The sequence below is a fragment of the Salvelinus sp. IW2-2015 genome, linkage group LG17, assembly GCF_002910315.2.
Source record: "Salvelinus sp. IW2-2015 linkage group LG17, ASM291031v2, whole genome shotgun sequence".
In the NCBI taxonomy this organism is placed as follows: Eukaryota; Metazoa; Chordata; class Actinopteri; order Salmoniformes; family Salmonidae; genus Salvelinus; species Salvelinus sp. IW2-2015.
The window spans coordinates 3,047,229-3,071,917 of NC_036857.1; the positions used below are offsets into that span (position 1 = coordinate 3,047,229).

The 24,689-nt window shown below is 43.5% G+C and overlaps 1 protein-coding gene across 1 annotated transcript in view; it reads right to left on the reverse strand.

The window, feature by feature from the left end:
* The window catches only part of LOC111976839 (GRIP1-associated protein 1-like), an 88,698-nt gene that overhangs the window by 7,325 nt on the left and 56,684 nt on the right, over positions 1-24,689 (reverse strand). Inside the window, 1 exon segment of the mRNA XM_070448160.1 lies at positions 1,715-1,899. Coding sequence (XP_070304261.1) covers positions 1,715-1,899 — 185 coding nt within the window.

A 24,689-nucleotide genomic window follows, 5' to 3' on the forward strand; every position in this document is an offset into this window, starting at 1 on the left:
TGACAAACCTTCTGCAGTGAGCCCGCCTACCTTCTGCAGTGTAAAGCCCGCCTACCTTCTGCAGTGAAGTAGCCGCCTACCTTCTGCAGTGTAGCCCGCCTACCTTCTGCAGTTGTAGCCCGCCTACCTTCTGCAGTGAGCTACCCGTGTAGCCGCCTACCTCTGCAGTTAGCCCGCCTACCTTCTGCAGTGTAGCCCGCCTACCTTCTGCAGTGTAGCCCGCCTACCTTCTGCAAGTGTAGCCCGCCTACCTTCTGCAGTGTAGCCGCGCCTACCTTCTGCAGTGTAGCCCCGCCTACCTTCTGCAGTTAGCCCGCCCTACCTTCTGCAGTGTAGCCCGCCTACCTTCTGCAGTGTAGCCCGCCCTACCTTTCAGCTGTAGCCCGCTACCTCTGCAGTGTAGCCCGCCTACCTTCTTGCAGTGTAGCCCGCCTACCTTCTGCAGTGTTCCCGCCTACTTGCAGTGAGCCCCCTACCTCTGCCAGTGAGCCTACCTTGCATGTAGCCGCCACCTTCTGCAGTGTAGCCCGCCTACCTCTTGCAGTGAAGCCCGCCTAAGCCCTTCTGCAGTGAGCCCCCTACCGTCTGCAGTGTAGCCCGCCTACCTTCTGCAGTGTAGCCCGCCTACCTTCTGCAGTGTAGCCCGCCTACCTTCTGCAGTGTAGCCGCCTACCTTCTGCAGTGTAGCCCGCCTACCTTCTGCAGTGTAGCCCCTACCTTCTGCAGTGTAGCCCCCTACCTTCTGCAGTTAGCGCCTACCTTCTGCAGTGTAGCCCGCCTACCTTCTGCAGTGTAGCCCGCCTACCTTCTGCAGTGTAGCCGCCTACCTTCTGCAGTGTAGCCCGCCTGACCTTCTGCAGTGTAGCCCGCCGTACCTTCTGCAGTGTAGCCCGCCTACCTTCTGCCAGTGTAGCCCGCCTACCTTCTGCAGTGTAGCCCGCCTACCTTCTGCAGTAGTAGCCCGCCTACCTTCTGCAGTGTAGCCGCCTACTTCTGCAGTGGTAGCGCGCCTAAACCTTCTGCATTGTAGCTACAGTGCGGAAAAAGTATTTGCCCCCCCTTTTCTGATTTTCAAAATGTTTGCATATTTTTAATACTGAATGTTTTTCAGATCTTCAACCAAAACCTAATATTAGGTAAAGGGAACCTACATTTTACAAATAACAAAAGTATACTTATTTTATTTATTTATTTAAAGTTATGTAACACTCAATTCCCCTGTGTGAAAAAGTAATTACCCCGTTACACTCAATAACTGGTTGTGCCACCTTCAGCTAATGCTTTTTGCAGTTGTTGATCAGTCTGTCACATCACTGTGGAGGAATTTTGGCCCACTCTTGCATGAAGAACTTTAACTTATTGACATTTGTGGGTTTTCAAGCATGAACTGCTTGTTTCAAATGCTGCCACAACATCTCAACTGGGAYTAGGTCTGGACTTTGACWAGGCTATTCCAAAACTTCAMATTTGTTAATATTTAACAATTTTCATGTTTTGGAATATTGTATTGCTGCGTTCAGTTTCAAAATGTTTTTATTTTTGTAGTTATTTGTAAACTCAGGTTCCCTTTATATAATATTAGGTTTTGGTTGAAGATCTGAAAACATTCAGTATCAAAAATGTGCAAAAATAGAGAAAATCAGAAAGGAGGCAAATAGTTTTTCACCGCAGTGTACCTCCTGTAGTGTGGCCCACCTCCTGTAGTGTGGCCTACCTTCTGTAGATGCATGTTCTTGGTCAGCTGTTCCTCCAGCATGTTCTGCAGCTTCTTGTTCATTTCCCGCAGGTTCTCGTCCCCAGGCTTCACCAGGTCCCTGAGCACAGAGCCCAAGCCATGACCATGTCCCCCCACCTGGCCCACGTGATGGGCAACCGCCGTTGCACCATGTGCACCATGTGCTGCAGGGGAGAGAAGGTACACATTACTCAAAGGGACAATTCACAGCCATGCTTCATTGAACTAGAGCCAGCAGTTGTCCCTCGAGACCAACCCAGGAAATAACCTAGGGCCCTAGTTAAAACTGGCTTATAAATGATATCTAATGTACATTTAATTTGTCAGTGATAATGAACATTTTGTTATATTTAACAAGACATGTAATTCATTCAATGTGAATCAGTTGTAGTACATGTTGAGATCAATGATTCAAATGCAGCAGTATCACCCATCCATTAGCCTACATCTAATCACTTGATAACTTTATGCAGCAGTATCACCCATCCATTAGCCTACATCTAATCACTTGATAATTTTATGCAGCAGTATCACCCATCCATTAGCCTACATCTAATCACTTGATAATTTTATGCAGCAGGTCCATTACCATATGGTCTGTAAGTTGATTCTAGTCAGTCTATTCTGGGAGGAGTATGCCCTGCTGGAGATCCCTGGTTAGGTACTTTAAATCCCTCAACAGTTAACTAAAGGGACTGAGCAGTTATCTGTCTGACTAATGTGATATTGTTCCTCACGTTCGATACCATTTGAAAAGACAACACTAGAGATGCTCTACAAGGCAGATATAGATCTATTTCCAAACAATGACAGTTGAGAAAAAATAGTGAACCTCCTGTGTGATAATGTGTTTAGGTCTTCTAGCAGACACATGGTAGGCTTAAAACACATATACTGTAAATACAAAAGTATGTGGACACCCCTTCAAAATGGTGGATCTGGCTATTTCAGCCACAGCCGTTGCTGTCAGGTGTATAAAATCGAGCACACAGCCATGCAATCTCCATAGACAAACATTGGCAGTAGAATGGCCTTACTGAAGAGCTCAGTGACTTTCAACGTGGCACTGTCATAGCATGCCATCTTTCCAGTAAGTCAGTTGGTCAAATTTCTGCTCTGCTAGAGCTGCCCCGATCAACTGTAAGTGCTGTTCTTGTGAAGTGGAAACGTTTAGGAACAACAACGGCTTGGTCGCAAAGTGGTAGACCACACACGTCTGTCCTCGGTTGCAAGACTCACTACCAAGTTCCAAACTGCCTCTGGAAGCAACGTCAGCACAATAACTGTTAGTCGAGAGCTTCATGAAATGTGTTTCGATGGCCGAGCAGCCGCACACACACAAGCCTAAGATCACCAAGCGCAATGCAAAGCATCAGCTGGAGTGGTGTAAAGCTCGCCACCATTGTACTCTGAAGCAGTGGAAACACGTTATCTGCAGTGATGACACGCTTCACGATCTTGCAGTTCGCTGGACGAATCTGGGTTTTGCGGATGCCAGGAGAACGCTACCTCCCTGAATGCATAGTGCCAAATGTAAAGTTTGGTGGAGGAGGAATAATGGTCTGGGGCTGTTCCTCATGGTTCGGCTAGGCACCTTACTTCCAGTGAAGGGAAATCTTAACGCTACAGGACACAATGACATTCTAGATAATAATGTAATWCCAACGTTGTGGCAACAGTTTGGGGAAGGCCATTTCCTGTTTCAGCATGACAATGCACCTGTGCACAAAACGAGGTCGACACAGAAATGCATTGTCGCGATTGGTATGGAAGAACTTGACTGGCCTGCACATAGCACTGACCTCAACCCCATCGAACACCTTTGGGATGAATTGGAACGCCGACTGCAAGCCAGGCCTACTTTTGGTCAYGTAGAGTATGATTTTACGGTTCCTTTAAACTAGGACCTACAGTTGAAGTCGGAAGTTTACATACACCTTAGCCAAATACATTTAAACTCAGTTTTTCACAATTCCTGATATTTAATCCGCCGTAAATATTCCCTGTCCTAGGTCAGTTAGGATCACCACTTTATTTTAAGAATTGAAATGTCAGAATAAAATAGTAGATGATTATTTTCAGTTTTATTTCTTATCATCATTCCAGTGGCTCAGAAGTTTACATACACTCAATAGTATTTGGTAGCATTGCCTTTAAATGTTTAACTTGGGTCAACGTTTTGGGTACCCTTCACAGAGATTCCACAATAGATTTGAGTGATTTTGGCCCATTCCCCTGACAGCTGGTGTAAACTGAGTCAGGCTTTGTAGGCCTCCTTCTCGCACACGCTTTTTTCAGTTTCTGCCCAAAAATTTCCTATAGGATGACGTCGGTCTGTGATGGCCAACTCCAATACCTAGACTTGTTGTCCTTAAGCCATTTTGCCACAACTTTGGAAGTATGCTGGGGTCATTCTCCATTGGAGACCCATTTGCGACCAAGCTTTAACTTCCTGACTGATGTCTTGAATGTTGCTTCAATATATCCACATCATTTCCTCCCTCATGATGCCTTCTATTTTGTGAAGTGCACCAATCCTCCTGTAGCAAAGCACCCCACAACATGATGCTGCCACCCCCGTGCTTCATGGTTGGGATGGTGTTCTTCGGCCTGCAAGCCTCACCCCTTTTTCCTTCAAACATAACGATGGTCATTATGGCCAAACAGTTCTATTTTTGTTTCATCAGACCAGAAGACATTTCTCCAAAAAGTACGATCTTTGTCTCCATGTTGCAGTTGCAAAACCGTAGTCTGGCTTTTTTTATGGCGGTTTCGGGAGCATTGGCTTCTTTCCTTGCTAAGAGACTTTTCAGGTTATGTCGATATAGGACTCGTCTGTTTACTGTGGCTATAGGTACTTTTGTACCTGTTTCCTGCAGCATCTTCACAAGGTCCTTTGCTGTTGTTCTGGGATTGATTTTCACTTTTCATACCAAAGACCGTTCATCTCTAGGAGACAGAACGCGTATCCTTCCTGAGCGGTATGACGGCTGCGTGGTTTTCCATGTGGTTTCTACATGCATACTATGTTTTGTACAGATGAACATGGTACCTTCAGGCATTTGGAAATTGTCCCAAGGATGAACCAGACTTGTGGAGGTTACATTTTGTTTTTTGAGGTCTTGGCTGATTTATTTTGATTCTCCCACGATGTCAAGTAAAGAGGCACTGAGTTTGAAGATAGGCCTTGAATACATTACATTTACATTTAAGTCATTTAGCAGACGCTCTTATCCAGAGCGACTTACAAATTGGTGCATTCACTTATGACATCCAGTGGAACAGCCACTTTCAATAGTGCATCTAAATTTTTAAGGGGGGGGGGGGGGGTGAAAAAGATTACTTTATCCTTATCCTAGGTATTCCTTAAAGAGGTGGGGTTTCAGTGTCTCCGGAAGGTTGGTGATTGACTCCGCTGTCCTGGCGTCGTGAAGGGAGTTTTGTTCCACCATTGGAGGGCCAGAGCAGCGAACAGTTTTGACTGGGCTGAGCGGGAACTACATCCACAGGTACACCTCCAGTTGACTCAAATGATGTCAATTAGCCTATCAGAAGCTTCTAAAGCCATGACATCATTTTATGGAATTTTCCAAGCTGTTTAAAGGCAGTCAACTTAGTGTATGTAAACTTCTGACCCACTGGAATTATGCTATAAGAATATATATTTCACTTATAATTATATATATATATTATGGAATTATGCTATAAGTATATATATATATGTACGGATACAGCTTTAGAACAAAGTTCTACAGTATTAGTAAAAATGTGATCGATACATGTAGATGATCTTGTTGCTGTAGTGTTTGTAACACCCTGGTAGGTTGATTAATAACCTGAACCAGATTACAGGCACTGGTTACAGCAAGAAGCTTCCTCTTGAGCGGACAGCTTGATGAAAACCAGTCAATATTCAGGTYCCCAAGAAAGTAGACCTCTCTGTTTACATCACATACAATATCAAGTATTTCACATATCTTATTTAGATACTGACTGTTAGCWCTCGGTGGCCTATAGCAACACCCCAAAAGAAGGCTTAGATGTGCCAAGGGAACCTGCGACCACAACACTTCAACACTTGACATAAGCTCTTCTCTAAGCATTAGCTATCAGAGATAAGACACAATACTGAAAAGAGCAAACAAAGCAAGAGACATTCAGCAGTTCATTAATCAATTGGTGTGCGTGCTGTGAGGTTGAAGCTACAAACCCATATGCTTGGCCCKCTCAATAAGGTTTGTATCACAACTAAAGTGGCCAAATAACTTCTTAAAATTAAGCACATTAATCCGCTTTACAAGGGGTGTAGAGCCTAACTGGCATATATTAGCAGCGTGTGAGTTTCAAGTTTGGGGAAGACAATTTTCACCATATAAATGCACCTTTTATAATAAAAGCATTACATGCATAATTGCATTTGCTGTCAATTTTGATAATGGTGTTTTCCACTAATGGAACATTCACGCTTATAGCCTACTACCACGTGTGCATTSCTGCGCTTATAATGTGAAGAMATACCCTAATAGTTTAACCTAAATGTTCTGATCTGTTGTGTCAGCCACATTGCATAAAAAAGGTTTTTTGATGCTAGCGGTTGTATTAATTTGGGATCTATAGCATCCCACAGCTGTCCCAGACTATGTTTGGAATATTTATTTMTCGCAGAGAATATGTTGACTTWTGTACTATGGGGGATAGTAGATTGACAGGCTAGTGCTTTTGCTGTTGGCTAGGCCTACTCATCTTGTTGGTTGATGAAAAGTAAATATGGACAGTTCCTACAATATCTTCAATATGCACCTCTGAATTGGATAAGGACGTGCACAGTTGCCACAGCCCTGGTCACAGCAGCTGTAACCCTAAACGCAGTAGGCTTTACTTAAAGATCATGACAGCCGCCATTGACGTGATATTGTAACTGAACAAGCTTATGGCATGATTAATTGAGGACATGTTTTCTATTGGGGGAGTTGATGACATTGTCAGATCCTTGTAGACACAAGGTCCCCTACTTGAAGGGTTCACAGTGCTCCGCTGGCCATGAAGTCAGCTCCCTGCTGAACTGTCACACTGTTAAGTGGGGTTCAACACGGGTCAAAAGTAGGGATCGTCTGAACAGCGTCGGGCTGCCAGCGTTGTAAAGGGTACTCTTTGTCAGCCTAATGCTGAGACACGTCTCTCAGTTGAGACAGGCACATCCAATCAAGATCACCTTTCACAATCTGACACTTAAAACATCAAGCCCACTGAGGAGATGCTAGGTTAACTTTCTCTAGACTAAATATGTGTGTGTGTGTGTGTGTGTGTGTGTGTACAGGGGTGCATGCAATTCATGTGTGACACTTTGGAAATGTGTATTTAATATTTTAGAAAAGGTTCATTTTAGTTCACCGTGTTTCCCGTGACAAATCAATATTGTGTCTCAGTACTGTAGCTGATAAAGGAAGAGCTATTTTAACAAGAAAAAGCTGCTCAGCAGAGTAAGTGACAACACATTGATAATGGAGACATTAGTTCCAACACTTAAAGGGATACTTTGGGATTTTGGCAATGAAGCCCTTTATCTACTTCCCCTGAGTCAGATGAACTCATGGATAACATTTTTATGTCTCTGCATCCAGTATGAAGTAAGTTAAGAGGTAGTTTTGCCAGCCGATGCTTAGCGCAACGACTAGAAGTCTATGGTATCTACTAGCATGCTAGCAGTTTTACATACTTCCAGTCATTGAGCTAATGCTAATGCTTTGGGGCGGCAGGTAGCCTAGTGGTTAGAGCATTGGGACAGTAACCGAAAAGRTGCTAGATTGAATCCCCGAGCTGACAAGGTATACATTTGTCATTATGCCCCTGAACAAGGCAGTTAACCCACTGTTCCCCGGTACGCCGTCATTGTAAATAAGAATTTGCTCTAACTGACTTGCCTGGTTAAAGTTTTTTTTTTTAAAGAAAAAACAATGCTAGTTAGCAACATCCTTCAAACTGCACGCAGAGATATAGAAATGGTATCCATGAGTTCATCTGACTGAGGAAGTGGAAAAAGGGCTTCATTGCCAAAATCCTGAAGTATCCCTTTAAGGATTAGCCAACCTTTGGTGGGATTGCCTTGCTTTTATTGTTCCAGGCTATGCTTGACATTTTTGTCACCCGTGAAGACTGACAGTAAACACCACAAGTAGACTGCCTTTCATTGCTATAATACAGTACAAAAAAATGCTGCACTCTTGACTTTAACAAGTCACCCTCATCTTCATGTGATTCTAGTAAGAAATGTACTTAATAGGAAAATATATACAATAGAAATAGAYATCAAAAAGCTATACTTGAATATAGCCTAGATGTACTTTATCTCCAATCCCAGCTTTCCTTCTAGTACTAGTGCGGGGATACTCGGTTGACTCAGATTTGATTTATTTTATTTAACTAGGCAAGTCAGTTAAGAACAAATTCTTATTTACAATGACGGCCTACCCCGGCCAAACCCGGACGACGCTGGGCCAATTGTGCGCCGCCCTATGGGACTCCCAATCACAGACGGTTGTGATGTAGTGACGCCTCTAGCACTGAGATGCAGTGCCTTAGCCCGCTGCGCCACTCGGGAGCCAAATGCAGAGCAGACTGACATAACACAAAGTGACACAACATCTGCAACACYGACTCACTGATGCTGTAAGCCCGGCTTGAACCAGAGATGGAAGATAGACATTCTCACCTTCCTTTAACTAATGATACCTCCTGTTCAGAATCATCAAACACTGTTATTCTACTTTGCTCTGGTAAGGTTAGAATTCTACAAAACATTGATAAAACCACAAAGATCTCTAATAGGTAAGAATTGCTCTTTTCTTGAATCATGGAAACCTTCCAGGTCTTTTCCTCCCATAAGAGAGGTTTGCTGCAGAAGTGCACTGAGATGCCAACATGGCCGAACAGTCATGCTACTAGTCTCAGTGGTCCTGGTGCTACTGAACTGCAGAAGCAACACAGTGAGCCATGGCTGCCTGCCACCCCAGAGGCACTACAACTAACTGCAGCCCAGCCTACTCTCAACTCCCACAGGATGAGAGTGGGCTAAGTGGAAACACTGCCAGGAGGTATACAGGCTAGATCTATAGAAACAATGAAGCCCTGCCTGTTGAAAGTGTACAGTGTTTTCAGAAAGTATCCACACCACTTGAATTTTTCCTAAATGTGTTGTGTTAAAGCCTGAATTAAACATTTTGTCACTGGCCTTCACACAATACCCCAAGATGTCAAAAGGGAATTATGCTTTTCAAAATTATACAAATTAATTAAAAATGAAAATCTGAACGGTCTTGAGTCAATAAATATTCAACCCCWTTGTTATGGCAAACCGAAATAAGTTCAGGAGGACAATTTAACAAGTCACAGACTCTCTGTGTCCAATAATAGTTTTTAACTATTATGATTTTTGAACGGCTACCTCATCTCTGTACCCCACATATACAATTACCTGTAAGGTCCCTCGGGCGAGCAGTGAATTTAAAACAGAGATTCAACCAAAACCACAACGGTTTTCCAATGCCTGGCAAAGAAGGGCACCTATTGGTAGATGGGTAAAACTGAGGATGGATCAACAACATTGTAGTTACACCACAATACTAACCTAATTGACATAGTGAAAAGGAGGAAGTCTGTACAGAACAAAAATTATTCCAAAACATGCATCCTGTTTGYAACAAGGMACAAAAARAAAAWTCAGTCTCCTTTCCATCAGACTTTGGGAAATTAATAAACCTTTCAGCAGGACAATAACCTAAAACACAAGGCCAAATCTACACTGGAGTTGATTACCAAGAAGTCAGTGAATATTCCGAGTTACAGTGTTGACCTAAATCTACTTGAAAATATTTGGCAAGACCTGAAAATGGTTGTCTAGCAATGATCAACAACCAATTTGACAGAGATTGAAGAATTAAACAAATTATAATGAGCAAATGTTGCACAATCCAGGTGTGAAAAGCTCTTAGAGGCTTACCCAGAAAGACTCACATCTGTAATCGCTGCCAAAGSTGCTTCTAACATGTACTGACTCAGGGGTGTGAATACTTTAGTAAATTAGATACTTCTGTATTTCCTTTTCAATACATTTACAAACATTTCTTAAAACATGTTTTCACTTTGTCATTATGRGGTATAGTGTGTAGATGGGCGAAGAAACAACAATTTAATTAATTTTGAAATCCGGCTGTAACACTGCAAAATGTGGAATATGTCAAGGTATATGAATACTTTCTGAAGGCTCTGTACGTGTCATTTCGTGTTATGGACGCACTACATTGCACATGTCATTTCCAGTGATAAATCATTCCTCTACAAGAGAGCAGATCTATACAATGTTCACTTATAACAACTTCATTATTAAAAAATGACTTTCTGTGTGGAGCAATCCCATGACAATGTTTCCATTAACAGGTTCAGAGAATAGAAATGAGGCTTTGTGAAAAAGAAAGGATGCAATAATCAACACGCTTCCCAAATTGATAAAGGACCTACTGTCATGTATCACATCCAATAAAACATCGACCTGTAAGCTGCTTCATTCTAGAAGGTCGGCCGTTTCTGGAGTTGTCCAAGCAGAACAAACAGTGTTGGATGAAAAGGTTAGGCAGTGGCCTACGTCACGCAGCTGCAGCAGTGGTGTACAAGACGAGGGGGTTACAGACTGCAGCAGTATAAAACTTCTCTAGCAGGGAAGAGCACTTAACCAGGAGAGGAATCTAGTCTACGAATAAACTCCCTGTCCACACATGACTGCAGCGCAGACCTGACTGACTGCCCCATTAACCAACTCCCATAATCCCTAGTACACTCCATCTCTCTCTCGCTCCATCTCTCTCAATTCAATTCAAAGGGCATTATTGGCATGGGAAACATGTCTATATTGCCAAAGCAAGCGGAATAGATAAAAACAAAAGTGAAATAAACAATCAGAAATGAACAGTAAACATTACACTCACAAAAGTTTCAAAATAATAGAGATATTTCAAATGTTATATTACGGCTATTTGTAACATTTGTGCAAAGGGAAAATAAATAGACCAATAAATATAGGTTGTATTTACAATGGTGTTTGTTCTCTACTGGTTGCCCTTTTCTTGCTGCTGTGAAGGCACACTGTGGTTTTTCAACTAATAGATATGCAAGTTTATCAAAATTGGATTGGTTTAAAAAAAAAATATGGTGTGTCTAATCTGARGGTGTAACTCTCTCTCTCGCTCTATCCATCGCTAAAGAAAAGCGCTGGAGGGAATAACTGCCGTTTTACRTGCTCCTTACCAAATGTTTTTTTGCGTAGATTATTTGCACATAATGTTTTCCTATGACCTAAAAGAGCTTCTGGACATCAGAACACCGATCACTAACCTCGATTTGGATGAGGATTTCTACTTTAATGAGTCGGAGGCGAAGGACATACTACTCAGTTCGCTAGTGCGGCCGGACCAAGTGATGATTTGATACGATGTTGCACTTCACTAGCAAAAAGCTCAAGTCAAGACAGATCGAGACGGAGGCAGACAGGAGGAGTAGATAGATGAATGTGATTGAAAGAACCAACATTTTCATCAGGATTATTTTTCTACTGTTTATTTGTTGGCTTAAGGCCTATGTATTTCTTAGTTGACGATGGAAGTTCTAGTCTACTGCTGCATCTTATGTATTTTACTAAGTTAACGAGGAAGTTCTAGGCCTACTGCTGCATCTCTATTTACTTAGTTAACGATGGAAGTTCTAGGTCTACTGCTGCATCTCTATGTATTTGACTTAGTTGACGATGGAAGTTTAGGCCTACTGCTGCATCTCTATGTATTTGACTTAGTTGACGATGGAAGTTCTAGGCCTACTGCTGCATCTCTATGTATTTACTTAGTTAACGATGGAAGTTCTAGGTCTACTGCTGCATCTCTATGTATTTGACTTAGTTGACGATGGAAGTTCTAGGCCTACTGCTGCATCTCTATGTATTTTACTTAGTTGACGATGGAAGTTCTAGGCCTACTGCTGCATTCTACACTGTCATTTTTTACCATCCAGTACATCACAGTGTATCAATGTGTCCATATGAACAGAGGCTAGTGCTCTCGGCATAGTTGAATTTAAACTTCTAGATTTTTATCATATTACTTTGGATTCTTTGATGAACCATGTGACAATGACTTTGAGAAACGAAAACGATATTATTGATATTAAACTGTTCCAAGAAATGTTCTATATAAACAATAATCAGAACTGCACACAGATCGGTAGAAATATTATGATAAACTGTAAGCTTGCACAAACTTGAAACTCACGAGCTGCCTATGGTCTTTACTAATAAAACCATTAAAACTATTGTGAAGGCGCAAGCACGTGAAGACATAGGAGGTCCGTGAAAAAATGTGCCCCCCTATGAAACCAAAGGCCCATCTAACTGATTCATTCTGCCGCAGGGTCTTTATGGTCGTTATCAGTAGCCTAGTTGATTAGACTAAGAAATTGTCTTGTTTTCTTCCGGCTCTGATGCTCGTCGGCTGTGGCAGGGCTTGCAAACTATCACAGGATTAAAAAAAAGGGAAAACCAGCCGCGACCTGCCCAGTGATGAGAACCTACCAGACAAGCTAAATGCCTTCTACGCTTGCGGTGAGGAAAGCAACACTGAACCATGCATGAGAGCACCAGCTGTTCCGGATAACTGATCACACTCTTCGTAGACGATGTAAGACCTTTAAACAGGTCAACATTCAAAAGGCCGCGGTGCCAGACAGATTACCAGGACGTGTACTCCGAGCATGTGCTGACCAGCTGGCCAGTGAAGTGTCTTCACTGACATTTTCAAACTCTCCCTGATATAGTCTGTAATACCTATATGTTTCAAGCAGACCACCATAGTCCCTGTGTCAAGAACGCCAAGTTAAATGACTATTACCCCGTAGCACTCACATCTAAAGCTATGAAGTGCTTTGAAAGGCTGGTCATGGCTCAAATCAACACCATCATCCCAGACCCATTCCAATTCGCACACTGCCACAACAGATCTACAGATGAAGCATTATCTATTGCACTCCACACAGACTTTTCCCCCTTGGACAAAAGGAACACCAACGTGAGAATGCTGTTCATTGACTACAGCTCAGAGTTCAACACCATAGTGCCCTCCAAGATCATCACTTAGCTAAGGACCGTGAGATTAAACACCACCTTCTGCAACTGGATCCTGGACTTCCTGACAGGCCGCCCCCAGGTGGTAAGGGTATGCAACAACACAGGTTGACCCTGTTTTGAAGCTTTGAGCACCTGGAGGTCCTCCTCTGCCACTTTCACGTCATCATCAGACAAGGTGACGATGTCTTTGTTTTTTTCTGGGTCTTGTCTGTCAGTGCAGAGTAYACAGCTGCTTGCTGCTCAAGATAGCTCTCCAACATGTCATAAGGGGAGTTCCATCTTGTTGTGACATGGTGTATGAGCTTGTGGGTCGGTAGCTGTAGCATTTCTTACTTGGTCTTAAGCACATGAGCAGCTGTTGTTCTTCGGTGGAAAAAGTAAACCACCTTCCTGATCCTCCCAAGGAGGCGGTCCATCTGGTTCACTGAGAGTTGGCTCCCGTCACTGACACACCAGGGTGATGACGCTTTAAATGTTTGGCCGTGCTCAATGTATTTCCATGATCATATGGTTTTCTTGTGGCACAATGCCTACACACCGTAATGGTGTTGTCCACCACCCTTCTTCCGTCATCATATTTGACAGGGAAGCCAAAATGCTCCCATACATGAGACTTAAATGAAGTGGGAGGCTTTTCCAGTTCTTCAGCTCCTCCRCTAGCCATGGCTGTCACTGCTCTTTTTTCTTCTTTGCTTTTTGCATCGCGAGCATCCAGGATTGATTCGTTGGGATTCAACATGCCCGTTCACGTGAACAATACACACAACTGCTTTWWWWAAATAATCAAGTCAACCTTCAGKTTTCAGAGTAAAACACAGCACACGTCTTGTCTTTATCTTTTCACTGCAGCTCTGCATCGAGATTTAGGGAATTATTACTTTAAAAAGTAACAGCGGCAGTAAAACTGTATTTCACACTATGATGGTTAAACTTTGCAATTGATCCGCGGTTCACATGCGGGCCGAACCGTGGGGGGTGATCCATACAGATCAACTACGGTCCGTTAAACCACTAGTCAAATGCTACAAGTTCCTCAGTGTCCACATCACTGAGGAACTATAGCGGTCCAAGCACACCAACAGAGGCACAACAATTACTTTTCCCCATCAGGAAGMTGAAAAGATTTGGCATGGGCCCTCAGATCCTCAAGAAGTTCTACAGCTTCACCATTGAGAGCATCTTGACTTGCTTTCCTAACCCTAACCCCTACCTACATGTACATATTACATCAATTACGTCAACTGCCTTGTACCYCTGCACATTGACTCGGTACCGGTACTCCTTGTATATAGCCTGGTTACTGTTGTTTTATTGTTACCATTTCATTTTTGCAAATGTTTTTTTACTTTTTAACTCTGCATTGTTGGGAGAGTAAGCATTTCACGGTAAAGTCTACACCTGTTGTATTCTACGCATGTGACAAATATGACTCTTCATCGCTTTCTAACAATCACAATTCAATTTATTGGCATGGGAAACATATGCCAAAGCAAGTGAAATATACAAAAAAACTAAATGGAAATGAGCAGAAATTAACAGTAAACATTGAAAAGTAAAAAAATAATAGGCATTTCAAATGTCATATTATTGACGATCTCCATTTGTCTCTCGCCCTCTGCCTCCATCGCTAGACCGCTGTCTAACACGTCAAGACATCTCTATTACACCAACTGATCACTCCTCAAAACTCTATTAAATACAGTGCCTTCAGAAAGTATTCATACCACTTCACTTATTCCACATTTTGTTGTGTTACAGCATRAATTCAACATGTTTTAAATCGGKTTTTCTCGCGCATCTACACACAATACAATACCCCATAATAAACATGCTATTAGAAATGTTTGCAAATGTATTAATAATCAAATACAGAAGTCTTCACACCCCTGAGTATATACTTTGTAGAAGCACCTTTGGCAGCGATTTCTGCTGTGAGTCTTTCTGGGTAAGTCCCTAAGAGCTTTCCACACCTGGATTGTGCAACATTTGCCATTTTTTTCTGTTCAAAATACTCAAATTTGTTGTTGTTCATTGCTAGATAACCATTTTCAGGTCTTGCCATAGATTTTCAAATAGATTTAAGTCAAAACTAGCTCGGCCACTCAGTAACATTCAGTCTTCTTTGGTCTTGTGTTTTAGGTTATTGTCCTGTTGAAAGATGAACTCATCTCCCAGTGTYTGGTGGAAAGCAGACTGAACCAGGTTCTCCCAGTCTCCTTTTTATCCTGAAAAACTCCCCAGTCCTTAATGATTACCAGCATACCCATAACATGATGCAGTCACCACTATGCTTGAAAATCTGGAGAGTGGTACTCAGTAATGTGTTGTATTTGCCCCAAACACAACGCTTTGTATTCAGGACAAAAAGTGAATTGCTTTTCCTAATTTCTTGCAGTATTACTTTAGTGCCTTGTCGCAAACAGGATGTACAGGCTTATCTTCTTTTCACTCTGTCAATTAGGTTAGTATTGTGGAGTAACTACAATGTTGATCCATCCTCAGTTCTATCACAGCCATTAAACTCTAACTGTTTCAAAGTCCCAATGGCCTCATGCTGAATTCCCTGAGCCGTTTCCTTACTCTCCGGCAACTGAGTTAGGAAGGACGCCTGTATCTTTGTAGTGACTGAGTGTATTGATACACCATCCAAAGTGTAATTCATAACTTCCCAATGCTCAAAGGGATATTCAATGTCTGTTGTTTTTTTGTTTTTTACCCATCTATCAACAGGTACCATTCTTTGCCAGGCATTGGAAAACCTCCCTGGTCTTTGTCGTTGAATCTGTGTTTGAAAATCACTTCTCGACTGAGGAACCTTACAGATAATTGTATGTGTGGGTTACAGAGATGAGGCAGTCATTAAAAAATCATGTTAAACAATATTATTGCACACAGAGCGAGTCCATGCAACTTATGACTTGTTAAGTAAATGTTTTCTCCTAAACGTATTTAGGCTTGCCATAACAAAGGGGTATATAACTTGAGATATTTCAGCTTTTCATTTTTGTCCGGGGGGGGCGCTCTAGCGACTCCTTGTGGCGGGCCGGGCGCCTGCAGGATGACCTCGGTTGTCAGTTGAACAGTGTTTCCTACAACACATTGGTGCAGCTGGCTTCCGGGTTAAGAGGGTGGGAGTGAATATTTTACTGTAGAATCATCCACACAGTGTTAATGTGTGGAGAGTTTGGGGCTCATTACCCAGCWACCACTTCCACAAGCTGTGTAAGAATAAAATCACTAAGGAAAGTAGGTTGGAACAATTTCAAATTGATTAATTAAATAACTGTCAACATGTACATTACCATTACCTACAAGAACATGACGTGGTGCTACTTAGTTGCTGAAAGGACTATGTTACGATGCATGGTGCCTCAGAGCAGACAGACAGGCAGTGTGACCAGGTAGGCAGCCAGGCACTAACATTACTGGGTGCTCCTCCTGTCCCGTTGCTGCCTGGCAGGCACTAACATTACTGGGTGCTCCTCCTGTCCCGTTGCTGCCTGCAGGCCACTAACATTACTGGGTGCTCCTCCCGGTCCCGTTGTTGGCCTGGCAGGCACTAACATTACTGGGCTTCTACTGTCCCGTTGTTGCCTAGCATGCACTAACATACTGGGTGCTCTCCTGTCCCATGCTGCCTGGCAGCACTAACATTACTGGGTGCTCCTCCTGTCCCATTGCTGCCGCAGCACTAACATGACTGGGTGCTCCTCCTGTCCCGTTGCTTGCCTGCAGCACTAAACATTACTGGGTGCTCCCCCCTTTCCCATCCCTTTGCTGCCTGGCAGGCACTAACATTACTGGGTGCTCCTCCTGTCCCATTGCCTGTCGCAGGCACTAACATTACTGGTGCTCCTCCTTCCCGTTTGTCGCCTGGCAGCACTAACATTACTGGCTTTCCTGTCCGTTGTTGCCTGCAGGCACTAACATTACTGGGTGCTCCGCCTGTCCCATTGCTGCCTGGCAGCACTAACATTACTGGGTGCTCCTCCTGTTCCATTGCTGCCTGCAGGCACTAACATGACTGGTGCTCTCCTGTCCCGTTGCTGCCGGCAGGCACTAACATTACTGGGTGCTCTCCTGTTCCATCCTTTGCTGCCTGGCACACTAACATTACTGGTGCTCCTCCTGTCCCGTTGCTGCCTGGCAGGCACTAACATTACTGGTGTTCCTGTCCCGTTGTTGCCTAGCAGGCACTACATTACTGTGCTCCTCCCTTTCCCATCCCGTTGCTGCCTGGCAGCACTAACATTACTGGGTGCTCTCTCCTTGCCATTGCTGCCTGGCAGGCACTAACATTACTGGGTGCTCTCCTGTCCCGTTGCTGCCTGGCAGGCACTAACATTACTGGTGCTCCTCCTGTCCCTGTTGTGCCTAGGCAGGCACTAACATACTGGGTGCTCCTCCTGTCCCGTTTGCCTGGCAGGCACTAACATTACTGGGTGCTCCTCCTGTCTTCCTTGCTGCTGAGGCATATAACATTACCTGGGTGCTCCTCCTATCCCGTTGTTGCCTTGCAGCACTAACATACTCGTTGCTCCTCCTTATCCCGTGTTTCCTGCAGGCACTAACATTACTGGGTGCTCCTCCTGTCCCGTTGCTGCCTGGCAGGCACTAACATTACTGGGTGCTCGTCCTGTCCCGTTGCTGCCTGGCAGGCACTAACATTACTGGGTGCTACTCCCGTCCCATCCCGTTGCTACTCCCGTCCCATCCCGTTGCGTCTCACCAGCAGGGTTGACCAGAGGGCTGAGCAGAGGGCTGAGCCTGCTGCTGCATTATTGAAGATGAGTGTTGGGTTCACTGAGGCATGTCTGCATCCTGAATCATTTACATCCTGCTAATGTCAGCTCTCATCTACCACCAACGCCTTACTGCCTGCCTTCTACAGGTTGGGACCCCATTCCTTTCCCCATGGCCTCTACAGCCTTCCCTGCTCTGTGGATCTGCCTGATGTTATGGGAGGGCAGGGTTTTTTACTAAATATATTTTTGTCCTGAATACAAAACGCTATGCCCCACCCTTCACGCCTGTTGTAGTACCAAAAAAACATCTGCACTAACATTACAGCACAGCTGGCTGTAAATATGACCATTGTAAGATACGGTAGATCATTATAGGATCCAATTAATATMCGGTGTTGAGTATCAGCTTTTATGAGCTTTCCTTTGCCAGATGTGTACATGTTCATATCTAGAAATAATACAATGTGTTTTTAAATATGTTTTTAAATGCATCTTTTGAATACTCTGTAGTGTCACTGCTCTAGCTACCTTAAACTACATGCAAATAAGCCAAATCTCAAGTGAAAACCAAAATTCTCTCTTCAAAGACATCGGCTAAGAATGTTTTTTYCCCTCCTCCACTTCACCCCGTTGTTTACGCAGTCTGACAAGTCCAGCGAACAGGAGACCTTCAACTTTCATAGCACCACAATATTTACAATTGGAAGATGACGGCCTTAACAGAATCTAGCCTGGCATTACAATGTTAAATCAGTCAGTCATGAAATGAAAAACAGGAGGAGAGCACACATAGAGGAGAGGAAGCCACATCATCTCATATGCGGGGGATGGAAAGTCCAACCCACTTCCTCTAAATGAGGATGACTATGTTAAATAATGACCTCTTATTGTTAAAACCAAGGTTGTTACAGGGCACAAGAGGTACAAAGGATCCTACCTCCACCACTCTGCAAACTGGAATCAGTGTGTGCTCGCGCGCGCACGCCAAGCACTGTTGAAAGATATTAAGWCCCTTGAGAGATGAGCACAGACTTCTTTATTAGGTCATATCAACCTCCACTCATCTCTGAGCTAGAAAAACAGCACTACTGACCATTGGACTTCTAGGCTCAATCCCGATAACCTCCTTTAGCCCTTCCCCTCCACTTTGCGTGAACCAGCATCAAGTCGGAGTGGTGTTGAAAATTCAACATTGAGAGGTAGTGCCTTTTTAGGCCTCTAGTTGGCCCTCCAAACGATGTGAATCGACATAGACTTCCTATCAAGTGGTTATCAAAACTCCCATAAAGCTCTATGACCCAAGGATCTAATGTTGCTTCAGGAAGATGGCTGACAAAAATACTTGAATGAAAGCAAATGTAAGTAATTATAACTTAATAACAAAGTGAAGATGGCGGCCATCTAGTACAGCGCAATTTGCTAGCTCCGACCAAACTTTGCTTTTGTTGTTTATTTTTACCTAATTTWAAAAAATGTATCCACTGTCATTTCTTACAACCGAGATTAATTTATATTCTAACATCAGATTGGCAGTTACCTCAATTCTGGTTTTAACTTCAACTCATCTGTCCTKGGCTCTGTCTGTAATTCCAACTAAATTTTCAGGCTACCCAAGAGGAAATACCGACGTTACAGAGGCAAGAGAGGGGGGATCCTGGTGAGATTAAGGCRAAGGAAGAACCGGCAACCTCTTCCCTCCATTCTATTGRCCAATGTACAGTCAGTTGATAATAAGATGGATGACCTCAGATCTGACATGACTCTCGAAACTGCAATATTCTCAGCTTTTCTGAAACATGCCTCAGACAATATATGGGACTTATTTTACTTCTTCCTGTCCTCTGCCRTAGCCTCAGGGTTGTCTGCGGTACCCCTATTCTTTAGCTATCCAACTCTATGGATTCTTCATTCACCGTACCGACAGGACAGTGGAGTTGGGGAAATCGAGGGGGGAGGGGTTTSCTTCGTCAACAACTGGTGTGCTGACTCGAGCGAGGTTGAAGTGTTGACTAACTGTTCACCCGTCTTGGAATACCTTATGGTCAAATGCCAACCCTTTTACCTCCCGAGGGAGTTTTCAGCTGTTATTGTGACTGTTGTATACATTCCACCTCAGGACAAGAAACATAACAAGCTGGCATTAATCGAAATGTACGAGGCTATAACCAAGCAGAAAAACGTACATCCAGTGGCTGCTTTTCTGGTTGCCGGCGATTTTAATTCTGCTTCATTGAAAGGTGTGATGCCCAACTTCCATCAACACGTCTCCCTCGCCACTAGGGGCGATAAAGTCCTAGACTACCGTTAATCTACCCTCAAGCAAGCATACAAGGCTCTCCCTGGTCCGCCATTCGGCAAATCAGATCAGGTACGCCTGCTTCCTGTTTACAAGCACACGCTCAAAACAGGAATTACCCCCGACTCGCTTCGTTGAGAAATGGTCTCCAGAATCAGAGATTATGCTACAGGGCTGCTTTGCTAGCGCTAATTGGAATGTTTCGGGACTCCACCAATAACATCGACGAGCTAACCACCTCCGTCACCGGCTTYATTAGGAAATGCATCGGTGTTGTTGTCCCCACAGTTAATGTTGGCGCTAAACTAAAGGACAGGGCTACCGCAGACAACCCTGAGGCTACGGCAGAGGACAGGAACAAGAAGTCCTGCTATGACCTCCACAGAGTCATCAAACGACAAAAGGACAWTATAGAAGTAAGGTGGAATCATATTACAGGCTGCGACGCCCACCGCATGTAGCAGGGGCTACAGCCCATTACGAATTAGAAAGGAAGAGCCAGCCATGATCTGCCCAACGATGTCTCTACTAGACAAACTCAATGCAATTTATGCACGCTTTGTCATTAACATAGTGTGAGGGCTGCCACCAACCCAGAAGATTTGGGTCCGAGCGAGATCACCCATTGGTTATGGCACACAACTCCATCATCTCAGACCCACTCCAATTTGCATACCAACAGATCCATAGACGACGCAATCTCAATTGCACTCCACACTGCCCTCACCCACCTAGATAAGAGGGTGTGTGCTTAGTCGCCTCTTGTACTCCCTGTTCACCCATGACTGCGTGGCAACGCATGACWCCAACACCATCATCAAGTTTGCTGACGACAAGACGCTGGTAGGCCTGATCACSAGCGACAATGACACAGCCTACAGGGAGGAGGTCAGAGACCTGGCAGTGTGGGGCTGGAACAACCTCTCCCTCAACGTTAGTAAAACCGAGGATCGTGAACTACAGGAAACTGAGGGGCGAGCACACCCCCATCCACATTGACAGGGTGGCAGTGGAGCGGGTCGAGAGCTTCAAGTTCCTCAGTGTCCAAATCAATAAGAACTTAAAATGGTCCACATGCACAGTCATGAAGAAGGCGTGACAGCACCTCTTCCCACTCAGGAGGTTGAGAACRTTTGGCATGGGCATATCATGCCAAATAGAGTCCCCCTCTACATCACAATGGGATTTGATGAGTTCTAGCTTCTGTTGCTAGGACTGTTGCTAGAACTTGCAACATTCTGACTGGATTACGTAATGAACCAAAGCATCAGTTGCAATGCAGGTTGCTTGGCTCTATTTTAMATTTTTGCAGTCACAAAGGGAGGAGGATGCGGGCAGTTCTAGTTCTATTTCACCGCAATAACGCYCGCTCAGTCTGCGCAAATAAATTACCTCTGAATTTCTCTCCAAGGATGGTGTTTTTGATGGTACACATTGTTAAATAGGAATAAATAATTTAAGCTGTTTTTAGATTGMCGTTGCTAGCTACTGTACTTACATAGACAGAGCCTGGACTCCAACCAGGATCTCTAGTGGCACAGCTAGCACTGCAATGCAGTGCCTTAGACCACTGCGTCACTTGGGAGTACTATGAAGACACCACTGATTTGGACAAGAGGAGCAACATTCAGAGAAATTCACAATTCAGGGTAACGTTAAGCAATTAGATAACTGGACGGATTTAGCTATGTACAACCATWTGTTCACAASCATTTTCCGTCTAACGTTAGCTAGTTGATAGCTATACACATAGTTCAGTGGAGGCTGCTGATAATGTCTGGAATGGAGTAAATGGAATGGTATCAAACACGTGGTTTCCATTCAATTGACTCCATTCCAGCCATCATTATGAGCCGTCCTCCCATCAGCAGCCTCCAACGATAGTTATTTGTCTGTCATATTGAGGTGTCTAGCTAGAAGTTAAACCTGATCAGATCGAATCCCCGAGCTGACAAGGTACACATGTTGTTCTGCCCCTGAACAAGGCAGTTAAACCCACTGTTCCTAGGCCGTCATTGAAATTAAGAATTTGTTCTTAACTGACTTGCCTAGTTAAATAAAGGTAAAATAAAATAAGAAATGGATAGGTGTAAACAATTATGGTAATTCCAAAGGCCCTTAACTAGGTGATGTGGACTGGAGTATTTCAACAACTCTTCTCTTCAACTTTTTAGGCAATCATGTCTACATATGCGGAAAGGATGGCCAGCCACACAGGAGGGTGTTTTTTACTAAGGTCATCTTGAGTGACCGAAGTCATGAACGCTGGAATAAGGTATAACATACTTTCGGATCACTGAAACCCCACCTGATCTGGTGGAAGTTGTCGAACCAGATCAGAACGCCTTCGAGTACTACCTTCAGGCACAGACTGAGTAGGATGTGAAGGTTTTTGACCAGGCAAAAATTATTATCCGCTGATAATTTATTTTCTGTCCCTGTAAGAAATGTATTTGTAATATGAACCATAATTGCATGTATTCCTGTCATCAATCAAGGTAGGACTGAACATGGACAAGGTGCAGGAGAAACAGAAGGAGAGCTACCGGAGCAGAATCAAGAAGGGGACGAAGTGCTACGACACCGGGGCATATTACTTGGCTTGGAAGAAGGACGAAAGTTAGGCGAGACCTGGGAAACCTCACTGCTCTTTCGCTCCTAGCTGGGATCACCATCTGTTAAAGTGAATATAAAAAATCTCAGATAATAACTATTTGCATTTGCACACAAAATAACCTGAAGCTAGTTTTAGTTTCCCTAACAGTGATATTTTTCTCTGTGTACCTAGGGTTACCTCTGGAAGCAGCTAGACGGTCAACCACTGGAAGCACTGGCACCCGACACTTCAGTGAAGCCCAATATACAAAGTATGTTAAGMTKGAATGACATTTGRGAAAGSAAGAAAAATGGTAGTTAKGCTAAGCTTACAAAAATGTACCTTTCAATTTCTCTCTCCAAATGACTTTAGGACCTTCGAATGTCCCGAGCCCCCCTGGAGGTATACCGTCCACCAGAAGCAGTGAGTTCGGATCAGTCTGATTCTCTGTGCTCTGAGTCGGAGGGGGACCAGCTTGAGGTAGACTATACCTTCCAAAAGTGTTGAAAAGTACATATGTCCCATTTATAACACTGCACTAATCCATCAAATTTTCTCCCAGTAAAGTGTAACCTGTGTGTTTGCTTGTTTACGTCTGTCTGCTACCCTGTTCCCTTTGGGTTCTGCCCAACACTCAGATGTGGATCCACCTGAGGTCCTCCATTACCAACCACCCTCCAACTTTTCATTACATCATTTACAACTGCTGTTGTTGTCATTATCTGCTAAGAAACTTTTATTGCTCCATCATACTGGGCACATAATATGTAAGATACACAGATGAACTAAAAACACTAGCACTGCAAACACTCATTTTCCCTCTTCTGAGACTGGCTGCCTGTTGAGAACAAGTGACAGGCAGAACCTCCCACCCACACAGCAACCACAACCACCTCTATATATTCCACACACCAGAATTCAGTATTTTATTCTATGATTGCCATCTGAGTGCACAAAAAATCTGTGAAMATAAATTAAATACACAACTCTACCAAAAACGATTGAATTTTATGTATTAAAATCTTAAATATTGTCAGGTTGGTTTTCACAGCTGTTTCACAAGGTGTTCATTATTATACGTTGTAAGTTATCCTTTGGTGGTATTTATGTGTTCCACATTATTCATTGTTGTATCCTTGGACTTACAATAGATACATATATATTCAACTACAACGGTGTACTAATGAACTATGACATTAAAAAAAAAATGATAATAGGACTACTAAAATTATATTATTTCAGTGTAGATAAGGGAAGGGCAAGTTAAAATAAAAACGTGACAGCCAGACAAGCCAGTGTATGAATCAAACGGATTTGCATATGAGTGGAAATTAGCTGACTTCCTGATCTGTAAGGAAAGTAACTTTAATGTGTCAAGCAGATTGCTTGTTTTCTCTGCCATTTCCAAAACATAGCAATATTTAAGACATGGATTTCATGTTGTAATGTTAACAAGGTACCCAAAAGTAGTTTGAAATAATGTTTTATTTCATTAACTAAACTAAACCTGCTGGAACAGTGAAATTGACGCGGAAATCAGCCTCGTTTGCATAGCAATGATGAAAAGAACGTCATTTAGGCTGTAATGATCTCCAAAATTTGAATCCTTAGGTCATCCCACCGCTGATACAGCAACGGACGCTAATAGTTTATCGAATCCCATTGTGACGTAGAGGGGTGCATTATTTGGCATGGCAGGCCCTCAAATGGTTCTACAGCTGTACCATKGAGAGCATCTTGACTGGCTGCGTCACTGCTTGGTATGGCAAGAGCACTGCCGTCGATTGCATGGCGCTGCAGAGAGTGGTGCGGACAACCAAGTACCATCACTGGGGCCGAGCTCCTGGTCATCAAATCTGACACCAACAGGCTCCTGAACAGCTTATATCCCCATGCCATAAGACTGCTAAATAGCTAAGTAAATGGCTACATGGACTATCTGAGTTGACCTTTGCATTTTATTTTTGGACTGCACACAGGGCCATACATACTACGCACACATACTCCAACACACATACAAACACTCCATCATTTGCTCTCACACACACATTTACACTGACTCTACACACACCCACTCACATACAATCATCATCAATCAGATGATCAATCATCAATCAGACACAAACACAGGCGTACACATGTAGACGTGGATTTTG